The 15953-nt window shown below is 43.1% G+C and overlaps 1 protein-coding gene across 8 annotated transcripts in view; it reads left to right on the plus strand.

Annotated features, from left to right (window-relative positions):
• Positions 1–963: 963 nt before the first annotated feature.
• The window catches only part of GK (glycerol kinase), a 68483-nt gene continuing 53493 nt past the window's right edge, over positions 964–15953 (plus strand). For 5 of the 8 annotated variants that reach the window (XM_014728796.3, XM_014728798.3, XM_014728797.3 and 2 more), the window contains exons 1-3: positions 978–1362; positions 11865–11938; positions 14509–14615. In XM_014728796.3, the coding sequence (XP_014584282.1) occupies positions 1285–1362; positions 11865–11938; positions 14509–14615 (259 nt within the window). In that variant the 5' untranslated portion in view covers positions 978–1284. Of the gene's footprint in view, positions 1363–11864; positions 11939–14508; positions 14616–15953 lie in introns of all 8 variants that reach the window. The other 3 variants (XM_070258139.1, XM_070258141.1, XM_014728799.3) reach the window with 2 other exon arrangements.

Raw genomic sequence — 15953 nt, forward strand, 5'->3', positions numbered from 1 at the left:
AGTGGGAATAGAATACTTCTGAAATTGATAGAGAGCATGGTGGTTTACAAAATCAATTTAGCCATTTTTCAACCAGCAGTTTGAAAAAACGATATGCAATAGGATAAAAAAATACAGAATGCATACCATGGAAGGATAAGTACTGTTTTGGAAACATTTTTCAATATATGTAAATATATATAAAATGCATTTATATATGTAACTATAATATGTAAATTATAAATAAATGCACGCGCACACGTGCGCACTTGCCCCGGGTTCTTTTGTAAACTATTTCTCACAGTGGGTCTTGGTCTAAAGTTTGAAAACCCCTGGAACATAGGATCCAAAAAGATCCTGGCAAGATAAATTCCAGGTCAAACGAGAGAGCCCCTTTTCTTTCCTTTGCAGTCCAGAGCAGTTAATGGAGGGAAAGGAAATGGCGTGTGAGGGAGGGGAGACCAGAGTGAGATCTAGGAAGCGCAAGGGCGCATCGGGACAGAGAAGTGCTGGGCGACTTCTGCTGGGATAGTTAATTGGGGGACCAGGGGAGGTTGATTTTGAGAGCTTCCCTTCCATGCTAAACAGAACGAACTTCACATTCCTTGTCCCAGAAAAGCCTACAAAGGCGAGGGATTCGCGTAGCTCCTGGAAGTGACAAGACACAGGGTCAGTCCCTGTAGAGGGGAGGATTATCGTGAGCGGGGAGGGGGCAAGTGGGCGGGGCGTGGGAAGCGCGGGAAGGCCAGGAGGGGTCGGTCGACTCACGCCGCGCTCTGCATAGCCCACCAGCGGAACAAGCAGTTGTGCACTTTGGAACCCATCCGCGGGCGGGAGCCCCAGGGCGCGGGTGGGGTTGTGCCCTTTCGGCCGGCCAGCGGCGTTCCCTGCCAACCTGCAGCACCCGCCTCCGCCCCGACCCTGCAGCAAGCTGACCGCGCCGCCGGGTCGCCGGGCCCCACGTGACCTGCAGCGCGGGCCCTTGCCCCCGTGACGTCTCACCGCCCTCGGGTTGTCGGAACGTTCCGCCTCTTTCCGCGTTAACTGATTGGCTGGCCCGGCAGACAGCGCCCCCCTCCCCCCCGCTACTCCCCCGGAGCCGTGGGGAACGCGGCTGGGGGCGGGGCCTGGGCCGGAGGGGCGGGGTGAGAAGGCTCGGCGCCCGTAAAGGGGCCGCCGGAGCGCGGCCGAACGTTCTGCCGGGCAGCGCCGCCTTGCCCTACCGACTCGCCGCTACCCCTCCCCTGCGCGCCGCCGTCACCCGGGAAACGGGCCGCGATTGCTCGCCGACCCGGAGCTGGTTTCATGGCAGCCACGAAGAAAGCAGTTTTGGGGCCGCTGGTGGGGGCGGTGGACCAGGGCACCAGCTCGACGCGCTTTTTGGTGAGCCGGGGGTGACATTTGAGGAGGAGCTGAGATGGGGCGGGAGCCCGGGGACGCCGGCGCTGGGTATCGCGTCCCCATCTCGCGCCTCCCCCGGCCCCGGGCCCCTGCCGTCAGGCAAGGGAAGGAGGCCAAGATCCCCGGAGCGGAACGGGACCTGCCACGCTGGAGCCGCCCCGCCCAGGCCTGGGGTACCTCGGCCTCTCGCGACCCCCGGAGGCCGAGCTGAGTAGCCCCGGCCTTAGCGGTGGAGCCGGGTCACCTACTAATGGGAGGACTCCTCCCCCAAAGGGAGCTAGGACTCGCCGAGCATCTGTGCAGAGCGGCCTGCCTGCAGCCGGGGACAGGTGGCCACATTGACCGCTGCTGCGGTCTTCCCCGGGAGCATTTGGCCTGCGGGGCGCAGGACGTCCTTGGATGGGGGGAAAGCTGTGTCACGGCTGTGGTAGCCTAACACTGCGTCCTTTGGAGCAGTAGAACGAATATAGTATTAGCGTAATGATGCGTTGTCATCTTCTCCCGTAGAAATTGCAGAAGGTAGAATGCTAAGGAAGGGGGCCGGGGGTGGCAGGACACAGTAGGAAAAAGTCACACTACACTGCTTTTACCAGAATCTTTATTTAATTTTGAAGACTCGCAAATTTCAGTTCTGATGCTTTGCCCATTACGAACAGATGATTGTCCTTTCCACGCTTCACAGCATAAAGGGACAGGGAAATTCTGTTTTCTCTTTTTATTTACCGTATATGACAGCAGAGTTTTACCATAACAGTGCTATTTAAGTGGCTCTGCTTGTTAATTTGTTTTGTGCGATTACGAAACTTGCGCTTAACGGTGATCTAGTACTGAGTTCAGTAAGATAATTTAAAAGTCATTCAAATAAACGCTAGTTGGTCAAGAGCCCGTGCTTTCAGTGGACGGTTGACTAACCTGGCAAGTTGCTGTAAATATTTATTGATTATTTAGCTCCATTCTCACTGCTTTACCTCAAATCGTTTTTTCGTGCATTATTTAGTATGTGTATGTATACATCATATGTACAGTATATATATATTTTCAAAGTTCTGTTTAGCTGACCACTTGACTAAAACCTGCAGTTATGTCTTTATTTTGATACTCGTCTCTCTTGTCTAAAATGGAAAGCTTTCAGTCCAATTGTAGTTTGAGTCTTCTTTAATGACTTACCCTGGTTTGAGCCGCCAAGACACGGTTCTTCCATCTCTTACATTGTTTACCTTTTGATCACCCAGGGCAGGTATCACTTTGTCTTATTTTCATAAATGTTTATAAAGTAATCCTGAATCATAAGGAAGAAAGTCTCCCTAACTGGATTTGATCACCACATAAAATACATAATCATCATTGTGTATTTAAAATTAAGAAAGACCATTAAGTCGTGTGTGCTGACTAACTGTGGGTTGATTTTTGAAGGCATATCCAAGAATGGCCCACACAAATGCTTGCAGGGGCCGGGGCAGGCAGGGGGAGGGGGTCAGACTGGAGAGCAGACCCAGGCCAAGGGAACAGCCTATAGCTGCCAAGCAGGACACAAGCCTGGTGTTGCCAGATCTTCAAATTCTTTAAGAAAAACTGGTAGTCTAGAGTTTTCAGTGAAATCTTCCTTTTTTTTTTGGTGAGGAAGTTTGTCCCTGAGCTAACATCTGTGCCAATCTTCCTCCGCTTTACATATGGGATGCTGCCACAGCGTGGCTTGATGTGCAGTGTGTAGGTCCATGCCCGGGATCTGAACTCGCAACTCCATGAAACCCAGGCCACCAAAGCAGAGCTCAACCACTCAACCACAATGCCACCCAGCCAGCCCCGAAATCTTCCTATTCTTGAATGTTGGCAACTAGTTCATAGTTTGTCGTTGTGGGCGACAAACCAAACGTGGTGATTGTTGCCAAGTTGATACAGCCTTTGCCCTCTAGAAAGTGGGTAAAATATTTCATAACTTTGTAGTCTGCCTTTTTAGGAGCCAGCCTTACTGTGCTTGTCTTCCTTTCAGCTCTTCACTGTTGCTGTCCGTATAGCCCAGCAATCTTCTTTATCTACTGCAGGTTGTTCCTGGTCCCTCAGTTTCTGTTGTCCAAGAGGCAGCTTTCTGCATTGATGCGGAAGGAATAAATCAACTTCATATTATCACAATCAGTTGTTCAGTGTGTGACGTGAACAACATGAGCCTTCAAAATTTGGGTTCTGTTTACTGGGCTCTGTATGACACGTTCTCAATGAGTAAGCTAAGATGGAGATTCAGAAGACCCCCATCCTGCTTATTGAAGGACATATAAAAGTTGATCAATAATGTTTTCTGCTCTTTGAGAAACAACTATGAAAGAATGCTTCAAGGGTAGAGAAAAAGACTTAGCCATCCTGTGGGAAGTAGAGGAGAACTTGGGAAAGGTTTAGCAAGGTATTTTTTCCTTTGATCATAAGGAAAGAGATTGCTAAACCACTCCCTCCAAAAGGCAGATAATAGATGTGGTGAATAAGTGTTTCAATCACAAGGTGATTCCCAGGAGTTGTTCCAGGCGTATTGTTCCATGTTGTAATTATGACTCAAAAAATAGTTGCTTACCTTCTCAGGAAAGAATACAGTGGAGAAGAACTCTCATAAGGAAGCTTACAAAGTTAAAGGTATTTAAATAATTTCCTGACGATTATTCGTCAAGTTTGCATGTCGAATTCAGCTTTCACAAGACCAATAACCTCTCCAAGCTTTCTTCTTCCTTTTCTATGCTAATAATATTAGCTTTCTCCCATAAAGGACACAAGATTTCTTTATTCGTGCTCTTTCATCCAAGGGGAATGCCTCCTCCCCTGTGCCACTTTGCTTCTTGAAATTCTTATCTACCTTACATAAGGGCTCAACTACAGTCTCAGTAGAAGTCTTCCTCAAATTCTTAGAATTTCTCCCCCTTCCTATAGCACTCTTCTTCTGTCTCTATGAATAGCTCTTATCACCTACTTTGTATTATATGCCTGCTGTACTTGAGAGCAGGGACCTCCTTTTAAGCCTTATTCATCTTTTTATTCCTTAAAACATCTTGGTCAACACAACAAATGAACACGTGTCTGTGGGGAGCACTTTACAAATGTTTATTGAATAGATGATCATTTTTCTTTAATAGGTCAACAGATTTTTAATTCTGGTTCTCTTTTTTACCTTGTGAAAAAATCTCATAACTTTCTGACTTGGATATGTTTGATTACTTAATTTCTGCTATTTTAGTAATAGACCTGCCATTTTAGGGGATCTATTCCTTTCTTCCTGCAGTTGTCGAAGAATTAATCTTGGGACCCTATGCATATGCTTTGTGCTAAAGGAAAATTTCCAGCTTGTGTGATGGGAAAGCGAATTGGGGTTGGCACATGGTTACTCAGATTGCAGAGTGGGAACTTCCTGGAAAGAGAATTAGTCTAACAGGTTTCAAGGAGGGGCCGTTTCTTTATAAGACGAAAGTTTCAGCTTAAACAGTCAACTTCCTTCTTGAGTTTGGTAACTTTGTTTTTTCCCCATTAAGTTGAATGCTCAAAAGAAAACCAAAGGCTTAGAATGTGTTGTCGCTTGACATGTGTCAGGTACCGTGTTGAGGACTTTTCCAGAATTATCTCATTTAATCCTCATAACAACTATGATGTAGGCAGTATTAGTAAGCTCCTTTACACAGCTGATTAGACTGTGCTGAGGATGGTGGCCAAGGTCGCACAGTAACTGGTGGAGCTAGGACTCAAGTCCGGGGCTGGCACCCTCAGAATCCTGTCCTGACTCCTGCCTTAGGCTCCTGGCTCCCTGGAGTACTGTGAAGGGAAGATGAGAGGCTGGAGAAGGCCACTTACTCACCTCTCACTCCAGTGTCACTTCTGATTATAGTCACAGATGAATCTTCACCAAGAAAAGCATACTTATACATTGGTTTCACAGTCTGTAAAAAATGTTGCCTTGGAATAAGTGATGCTGGTTTTGATGATCTTGTAATTCGGATTCAGCAAGTCCAGGGCAGGGCGCAAGTGTAGTCACCGTGGATAATGGTTGCGTAACCATTTTGTTCCAATAGCTGGTGTCTATGAAGAATGACTAGAATTGTAGTTCCGTGCTTATTTTGGCAGGAAACATTGCCCTGGCCCCAGTTGTCTCATCCTACTTAGAGATCTCGTAAGGCTTAGGGACGAATTTCCGCTTGCTTTGTTTCATTTATTTATTCGACACATATTTATTAAGTACCCATTAGGGGCCAGGGACTAATGAACAGCAAATTTGGTAAAACTAATTTGGCTCATAGCTGGAATGGGGCCACTCTTGTAATAGCTATAGTTGTGATTCTTTTGTGTGTTTTTTTTTTTTCCCACAAAGTTGGTTTGTTTTCTTGCCCATCACGTTACGCAAATGGCAAGGACACATTCTCATCAGAGAGCTGTCACCCTCTCGTCCTCTTGTCTGTCACAACCCTAAGAGTTAAGAGCTTTCAATTTTGAGCTCCTTGAGGGGCAGAATGATGTCTTTTCTTTTCCCTCCCCAAAGCCTAACACAGCATGTGGCATGTGGCAGGTGCTTATTATATGGATAGACATCAGCAGAATAGACATTGGCCTACAGAGATGAGATGTGTTGACTAGGATCAAAAGACTAGGAAGGTACACCTTGTGGGGTCTTGGAAAAAGTCGAATTCAGCATTAGATATATGTATATTAGCTGTATTAGATATATGTATATGCTATTTAATACAATTTCACTTTTAAGAAAAATATAATGCCATTTGCTAAGTTTTCTTCTGTGGCTTTTTGGAAGACACCATGACGCCTTTTGTGGTCAAGTTTGCGATGTAACATATTTAGCTAGTATTTTTATTTTAGGTCATTCAGTTTGATATAGTATCATAGTGTTCTAGAGCGGGAGTTCACATTCCTGAAAAATGTCTTATCACATAGTACAGTGTGGCATAAAAGAATAGGCTGGAGGGGAAATCACGTGGGGAGGGGAATGAATGTGCGTGTTTATGATGGAATAGCTGAATTAGTCACAGGAGGAGTGAGGCAAGCCTAACGGACAGTTACTTTGTAAGGACAGCATTTTGTCTCTCCACTGCTCTCCTTCTAAGATGGAGGAGGCATGCGTTGTTGCAGAAAGTCCTTTTCAAACAATTTTTTATAAAAATGATTTTCCCGACTTCTTCCGTTTTCTAACTGTCCCCCTCCTCCAAATCTGGAATTGAGTCATGATTTAAGCATAGTGGTGAATATAGAGCTGGTGACTTTTTTTTTTAAAGATTTTATTTTTCCTTTTTCTCCCCAAAGACCCCCGGTACATAGTTGTATATTTTTACTTGTGGGTCCTTCTAGTTGTGGCATGTGGGACGCCACCTCAGCCTGGCTTGGATGAGCGGTGCCATGTCCGCGCCCAGGATTCGAACCGGCGAAACCCCGGGCCTCCGAAGCGGAGCGCGCGAACTTAACCACTCGGCCACGGGGCCGGCCCGTAGAACTGGTGACTTTTAATTCTACCACTTATAGGTAATGGTAGTAGTAGCCGCCGTAAGAATAAGAACAAGAAGCAGCAACGGCAGGAGTAGCAACAGCAGTAGTGGTAACATATTCTGAGCTTGTGCTATATGCCTGTGCTGTGCTAAATTCTCTTCCTGCATGAACTTGTTTCTTCAGTTTTTAATTGCCCTCCCCCCACAACAAAATCTGGAACTGAGATGTGATTTGGGCTTAGAGATGAATATAGAACTGGTGATTTTGAATCCTAATTCTATCACCTATCAGTAGTGCTGGTGCTGGTAGTAATAGTAATAATAGTAATAAAAATAATAGTCGTAGCAACAACAGTAATGGTAACATCTTCTGGATGCATACTCTGCCTGCCCTGTGCAAAGTACTGTCCATAAATTATTTTATTTAATCCCTTTACAGATGGAAAAGTCGAGGCTCAGAAAAGTTAAAGTCAGACAGCTGACACGGGCAGAGCTGGGGCTTGATCCCCACCCCGCTCTGTGTGCCTCCCAGGCCTGTGCTCTTTGCCTCCATGTTACACCAAGTGTGAAGTTCTCATCTGCCTTTCTGGCCTGCACCAAATTCTGAGAACGCATCTCTTTCTTTTTTTATTGAAGTCTAATTGACATATAACATTGTGTAAATTGAGGTGGACAACGTGTTCATTTCATGCATTTATGTACTGCAATAAGATGACCACTGTAGCGTTAGCTAACATCTCTATCATGTCACACAAGTATTTCTTTTTTGTGGGGGGATCAATTAAAATCTAGTCTCTTAGCAACTTTGAAGTTTATAATACAGTATTATTGACTATAATCTCTATGCTGTGCATTAGATCTCCAGGACTTATTTATCTACTAGTTCCGAGTTTGTACCCTTAGTGGATCTCTTTCTTTAAGCTTATGACCTAAACTATAAGCAACTGATTGCTGGGCATCTGCACTTACATGTCCGAGTAACACCTCAAACGCACATTATCTAAAACGAAATTTGCAATCTCCTTACCTCTTTCTGTACCCCAACTACTGTTCCTACCCTATCCTTTGTCTTGTAAACACTGCCTACCCTAACCTATAGCCCGTCATCCTTGAGTGTTCCTCCTTTTTCTCGCTCCTCCCCATCCAAACCCTTGATGAGTCGAATTGCTTATATCTCCTAAATTAAATCCCTCTCCGCACACGCACTTCACTCCTTTCAGTCCCCACCACTGCCGCCCCCGGAGTGGAGCCCTCCAGGTATCTCACCTGGATCACTGCAGACACGTGGCAGCTGCTCTCCCTGCCTCAGCCCAGCCTCCCCCACCCATTCCTGGTCCCACATGGACTCCCTGCTATTTAACCTGAGGTCAGTCTAGAAGTTCTCTTCTGCGAGTCCTTCTCTGACCTCCACAAGTCTGGGTTAGGTGTCCTTTCTCCTCTTCATAGCACTGGCAGCCCGATGTTATACAACTTCTTTGTATTTGCTGCCACTTAATGGATGATGACAAGATCATAATTAGTGTTAGTAGAATCTTGTACTGGAAAAGCACTGAATTGGTATTTAGAGTACCTAACGTTTAGCCCTGTTTGTCAGCATTATCTAATCTCTTGGAGTAATGCTCTGTAAATATGAGCATTACATTCAGTCCATGGGTTTCAATTTGTGTTGTCCTTTGTTTTTTTCCTTGGGACGCCTTGTTAAGCTTTTGACTGGAAGGGTTTAAATCTGGAAGCTGAAGTCAATAAAATGTGAAATCTAAGGTGGGTGTGGTCCAGAGGCTCAGCTGGAGCTCCCTGACCCTCCTTCCCAGCTTCTGAAGGGCCACAGAAATGCAGGGAGTACATTTTGAAAACACTGGCCCAGAGCATCTCTAGGATCTCTTCTAGCTCCCATAGATTCATTGTATCTTAAAACATTCCTTTTAATTAATTTTATTTTTTCTTTTTTTTTTTAAGATTAGCACCTGAGCTAACAACTGTTGCCAATCTTCTTTTTTTTTTCTTTCTGCTTTTTCTCCCCAAATCCCCCCAGTACATAGTTGTATACCTTAGTTATGGGTCCTTCTAGTTGTGGCGTGTGGGGTGCCACCTCAACGTGGCCTGATGAGTGGTGCCATGTCCGCGTCCAGGATCCGAACCAGCAAAACCCTGGGCCGCCACAGCGGAGTGCGCAAACTTAACCACTCGGCCGCCGGGCTGGCCCCTAGTTAACTTTCTTAAAGAGAGTCTTCTCTTCTGTGCCGTTGTGCATCCAAAGTTTTACCTGTTCAATTTGGTGAATTTCAAACTTGAAAAGGGAGAAAAAGATACTGAATATCTGTAATTCTAAGGTGTTTCTCTGTTGCCATCTAATGATTTTTTCTCTTTTTTTTGAGGAAGATTAGCCCTGAGCCAACTGCCGCCAATCCTCCTCTTTTTGCTGAGGAAGACTGGCCCAGAGCTAACATTCATGCCCGTCTTCCTCTACTTTATATATGGGATGCCTGCCACAGCATGGCTTTCCCAGCGGTGCTGTGTCCGCACCCGGGATCCAAACCAGCGAACCCCAGGCCGCCGAAGTGGAACATGCGAACTTAACCGCTGCACCACAGCGCTGGCCCCACCATCTAATGATTTTTAAACAAATGACCATGCTAGACCTTTTATAAAGCAAACTGTATAGCCACTGCCATCTTTAATTGGCAATGGCTTTTGAAATCTACTTGAAAAGAACAGACTAGCATTCTTGCTACTGGGCAATGTGTTCCCATATGGAATTAGTTAACCTCCAGCCATACTGTCTTGTGGAAACATCTTTAGCCTCCTTTGTATACTTATGCATCTGCAGACAAGTGGTTGGCTAGGAGGTTTCATTATGATTCTTCACACAAACCTAGATATATGAGAAAAAGAGTACTCTAGAACTTCACTATCCAATATGACAGCCACTAGCCACGTGTAGCTGTTGATCACTTTAAATGTGATTAGTACGAATTGAGGTGGACCATCGGTGTGAAATATATACCCGATTTCAAAGACTTAGTACTAAGAAAATGTAAAAGATTTCATTAGTAATTTTTATATTGATCACTGGTTGAAATGATAATTTTTTAGATGTATTGGTTTAAATAAAATGTATTATTAAAATTAATATCACCTGTTTCTTTTTATTGTGTTTTATGAGAAAACTTAAAATTACATATCTGGCTTGCATTTGTGATTTCCATTATATTTTTATTGGATAGTGCCGCACTAAGAAAGTTTTGCAGATTCTAAAAATATTAAATGTAAAAAGTGTCCCACAAACCTGGGAGTGGTGCACAGGGTCAAATTCTAAACACCGAAAGGTGATATCCATTTTCTCCTCAGATTCAGAGCTCTAAAGAAGTAGGGAGGTCCAGGCTCCATCTGGGTATGTCTAAATGCTGTGTGATTAGATGGTGTCATTCTCTAATGTGGCAAATAGAATTTACCAAAATCCTTCCCTTTTCATTGCCTATTCCAAAGGCCTATAAATTCATTTTTAGTGTGAGAGTCCTGAAGTTAACATAGTTAAGGCTAGGAAGTGATGGAAGAAGGATCTCATTCTATTCATAGCCCCATAGGTCTGCTATTAAGGTTTTTATGAATCCAGCCAGCATAAAGGATCACCTTTTTCCTTCACCCCTAGTCCTTTGGCAATTTGAGAGAAGACCCTGGGAGCAGCAGTTATATGAATGGAAATAATACAACCATAGTTTCCTATTAGAGTTTTTCTGCCGCATAACCATTTCTCATTTAATTTGATAATTTTTCTCCTAGTAAGTACTGGATAGACCATATTTTTTCAGACATTGAACATATATTTTTTGAGCATCGACTCTGTCCCAGGCACCATTCTAGGCCCTAGAGATACTTCAGCGAATGAAACAGGACAAATGGGGTGGACATCCTGGAGACATACCCCAGTGCTAAGTTGTAAATTACCAGAATATGACGTGGGATTCTGCCAAGTGCCTTTTATTTGTGATGTGTCCAGTTAACCTTCGGCTCATAAGATATCTTCTCCCCTCAAAAGACTTGAGAATTTGTCTTTTTGCTTTCATTATGTTTCTCACTCCCTCCCGGAAAGGAGGTGTATGTGTGGAGAAGGAGGGGAGCAGTGCCTCACAATGTGTTTTCTCTTGTTACTTTCTCTTTCTTAGTCTGCACTGAGCAGGAAATTTTCTCCCACAGGAAGCCTAGGCATGGAAACACTTTCTTAACTAATTGGACGTTACTTTATTGCTGCAATTACAGTGATTTGGGGAAGTTAATTTTAATTAAAATATGAATCCTTACTCTGATAGACTAAGTATTTTGGTACTCCAGTATAGGTACTCCCAGGTGAAAAATAATATATATGAAAAAAAGTTGCTAAGTTTTAGAAAAAATATTGTTTTAGTAGTATTAAAATTGTGGAGAATTGCACAGCACTTCTTGGTTAGCTTTCATCCGTTGGTTTCAGTGTTTTGTATCAAGGGGCAGGAGTTCCTGACAGGTATGCCACAGAGAGCATTGAGCTGAATGCCAGGGTATACTTCCCCCCTGCTGACACGGCTCTTTTTACCTCTTGTCCTTCAAAGGGATTTACACAGGACGCTTCCCCGCCTGGGCATCTATGACTCTTTCTGTCTCCACTTCTAAGGTGGATGCAGAATGGAACCTTACGCCATCATTATCAGCATTTTGCCAGCTCTCTTATTCTTGAAAAGAAATTCATACTATTAGCTGGTTGATATATTAACTTTCCTACATCTGGAGCCATTCTTGTTTTTTTTTTTTAAAGAATAAGGAGTTGCCTCTTTAATTTGATCTTCAATAGATTTCTCTTTAAGAAGAAGTTATTATTTCTGAAGCTACCTTAGAACTTTGATGATTCTGTCTGAAGAGAAGGTAGATCGTCTTGTATGGCATTTTATCTAAGTGGACTTTTTCTATCAATGAATAAGAACTTCAGTGGCTGAACAACTTTAAACAACTTTGCTGTCTACCTGCACTTGCACCCTAATGTTGCAATGTGTTTTTCAGGTTTTCAATTCGAAAACAGCCGAACTACTTAGTCATCATCAAGTGGAAATAAAACAAGAGTTTCCAAGAGAAGGGTATGTTTCCTAATTTAATATGTAAAGATACATCATGTTTATTAGTTCATCTCACCCCACCTACCCTGTGGCTTTGTAAACTTGAGCAAACACCCTCTGGAGAAGACTTTTTTTTTTTTGAGGAAGATTAGCCCTGAGCTGACTGCTGCCAATCCTCCTCTTTTTGCTGAGGGAGACTGGCCCTGAGCTAACATCCGTGTCCATCTTCCTCTACTTTATATGTGGGACGCCTGCCACAGCATGGCATGCTAAGCAGTGCCATGCCTGCACCCGGGATCTGAACCGGTGAACCCCGGGCCCCCGAAGTGGAACGTGCGCACTTAACGGCTGCGCCACTGGGTCAGCCAAGGAAGACTTTTGAGGAATAGGTATTAGTCAAGAAAAAAAGCTAATAACTTGGTAGCTCAGCAAAAACATGTGGGTAATTGATGGCTTAGGAATTCAGGGACGGGAGAGGAAGGGATAATAAAGTAATCAAGCAAAGAAGTATTAGATATCAGAAATTCTCCATTGGCTTTGAAGTCATTTAGTTCTGTCGTCTTCATTGCCAAACTTCTGCCTTGTTGATTTAAGTGTAAGGGTTTGTTTCTTAAAGATAGATGTTTTTAAAAAAGCATTCACACACTATCTAATGCTGAAATCATCCATTTTGGGTATAATGTTCATGTGTAGTAATTGTGATGAAATATAATGTTAAGTATATTATTTAAAATTTAATGGTGTTTATGATACAAGCACTTTGCAAAACTGTGTGGCAGTTTCTTATAAAATTAACCATACATCTGCAGCGTACAACTCTTAGGAATTTATCCAAGAGAAATGAAAACATATGTCTCTAGAAAGACTTATACATGAATGTTTATAGCAGCTTTATTCATAATAGCTCCAAACTGGAAATAACCCAAATGTCTGTCATCAGTAGAATGAATAACAATGAAATACTATTCAGCAGTTTTTAAAAAGTGAACTGAGGGCCAGCCCCAGTGGCCTAGTGGTTAAGTTCAGCACACTGTGCTTCTGCAGCCTGGGTTCAGTTCCCCGGGTGCGGACCTACACCACTTATCTGTCAGTGGCCATGCTGTGGTGGTGGCTCACATACAAAAAGAGGAAGATCGGCAGCAATGTCAGCTCGGGGTGAATCTTTCTCAAGAAGAAAAAAAGTGAACTGATAGACACAACAACATGGATGAGTTTCGTTGATATCATGGAAAGTGAAAAAAGCTGGATGCAAAAGAGCACCTACTACATGGCTCCATTTATCTGAAGTTCAGGAAGAGGCTAAACTAATCTAGGATGATAGAAATCAGACAAGTGTTTGCCTGTCACATATGCAGTTGACTTGAAAGGGGCGTGAAAGAACTTTCTGAGGTGAGGGAAATATTCTGTGTCTTGGCTGGGGTGTTGGTTAGATGGGTGTATACATTTGTTAAAACTCAACAAATTATGCACTTTGGATTTGTGCATTTCACTGTAAAGTTTACTTCAATTTAAGAAAGAGAAAAAATTGGTGTCTTACCAAGTTTTGTCATGTTCTTCCCATGAGAAATGTGCTCCTATGTTTTAGAGAATTCCTTTGTTTAATAATAAAAGCTTCTGATATGTTAGCATCATGAGAATGCCTGTCCGCAGGCCTGATCCCAGTGCAACTTGGAGAAAGGATACCTGGGTCTTGGAAGGACGAAAATTCGAAATATGTGGAAGGAGTTTGGGTCTTTGGAAGAAGAGAATTTAGAGACAGAGCTCAAAGCTGAGAAAAGGGAAGCATTTAGCCAGGCAGGCCTGAGGCAGATGGAGAAGAAAGGCATTGGGAATTCCCTTGCTACTTCCAGATCCTACTGTAGGATTCCTGTAACTTGTGTCATTTCTCCTTCGAGTTTCTTCAAATCACCATTTGTTTCTCCTCCTTGTCATTTGTTATGAGCCTTTTATCCTCCTGACGCCCTGTTACCTTGCCAAAAGCACACTGGGATTGAGTTTGAAAACTTGGATTAAGCACTTGTCTACATGAAATAGTTATTGAACTGAATTTAAATTTTTTCCCTAAATTCTAGCAACATGTTTTAGGGGAAAATGGCAAAAGAGAGTAGTATACTTATTTGATTTTTCAAAATTCCTTTTGCTTCATAAGTAAACAACTAAATAAATACAATGAACAAATAAATAAATAAAATATGTGTATATCAGTCTACTTAGAAATAACTAGTGACTAGTGAAACCTGCAGAAAGTTTATCAAAATTCATCAAACCCACAGGATTTAAAGAACTGGGGGACTAATTTCTTATTGGATTTGAGAAAATGATTTTAAAATAGATAGAATGTTTGCTATTTGTGACCTGTTATTACTTGCCTCCTTTCAAATAATTAACTATTGTATGAAGAATAATAAAAATGTAAGGGAAATAGACTTTTCTTTAAATCATTTCTTTAGAATACTGGATATGTTTTGCTTTGTTTAGCTGATTTTAATTTACGTCCCAGCCACACCCTCATAAGTGATCATTTCTAGAGAAATAAATTACAGTTGTATTGCTTTCTTGTGGACTAACCAGATACATTCCTTTGTTCAAAGGTGGGTGGAACAAGACCCTAAGGAAATTCTGCAGTCTGTCTACGAGTGTATAGAGAAAACCTGTGAGAAGCTTGGACAGCTCAATATTGATATTTCCAACATAAAAGGTATTTTTAATAGAATATTTTACTCCATGGTGTGATTATCTCGATCATATTCATTCAGCACATAATCGAGTGCCTATGCAGTGGCAGGCATTTCTGCGAGAACTGAGGATACAACAGTAAACAGGAAGATTAAGTCCCTGTTCTAATGAAGCTTTGATTTTGGTGAGCGTAAGACCAACAATAAGAGCGGACAAATACAAGCTAATTTCAGATACTGAGAAGTCCCATGCAGAAAATAAAGCCAAGCGATATGGTAGAGTATGCCTAGAGGGGCTTACTTTAAATTGGATGGCCAAAGAAGGCGTCTCTGAAGAGGTGACACTTTTGCTGAGGTCTCAAAGGCCAAAAGGGGCAGCCAGGCAAATATCTGGGAGAAGAGTGTTTGAGGAAAAGAAGGCAGCACATGCAAAGGTCCTGAGGTGGGAATAAGCTTGGCACATTCCTGGATCAGAAAGGCCAGCATGTCAAAAGTAGTGTAAAAGAGGGATGAGGGTGGGTGAGTAAGGAGTTTCAGTAGGAGCTGAAATCGAGGAAGTGGAGAGGGGCTTGTTGGCCATAGTTAGGAGTTTGGATGTTATTCTTAGTATCACAAGGAGCTGTGAGAAGGTTTTAAGCAAGGTGGCAGGAGATGACAGGATCTGACTTGCAGTATAAAGACAACTTCCTGACTGCTGTGTGGAGAGTGGATTATAAAGGCGTAAGTATGGACACAGGGAGACCCGTGTGCGGCTGCTGTGAAAGTCCTGAGAGAGGAGGATGGCTGGACTGACAGAGGTAGCGGTGGAGGTGGGGAGAGAGGGCCAGAACTTGCTGATGGATTGGATGTGAGGGTAGCAGAGAGAGTAGCAGGGTGGAAGGAAGAGATGGGTCAAAGATGGTGCTTGGGGGTTTTGCTGGAGCTCCTGGATAGATACGGATGCCTTTTGCTGAGGAGAGAAAAGACTAGAGTAAGGAACAGCTGGGGGTTTGTGGGGGTGGGGGGGAGGTTGTTTGAAATCAAAACACTCTATTTGTAAAATCTCCCTGAAATAGTTGAGAGTGTTGGATTATTACAGATCTCTCTGTTAATTCCTAGTAATTTTAATAGAATGTCTACCTAAGTTTGGCTTTGCATCATTCATAGGAGAAAAAAAGTATCCATCCAAAATGGATACGCTAGTGTAAAGAGTGGAAACATAATGCGGTAATCGCCATTTCTTTATAGTTTAAATTTTTCAACTTCATCATTCAAGGGCTATTTTTTTCTTCTATAGGTACTTTGACTCTAGATAGGGGGAACCATCAGTTGGTGGTGATGGTGTCTTGAAATTCATGTCATCTTGGCTCTGAGTCTTACCA

The sequence above is a fragment of the Equus caballus genome, chromosome X (genome assembly GCF_041296265.1).
Source record: "Equus caballus isolate H_3958 breed thoroughbred chromosome X, TB-T2T, whole genome shotgun sequence".
Taxonomy (NCBI): Eukaryota; Metazoa; Chordata; class Mammalia; order Perissodactyla; family Equidae; genus Equus; species Equus caballus.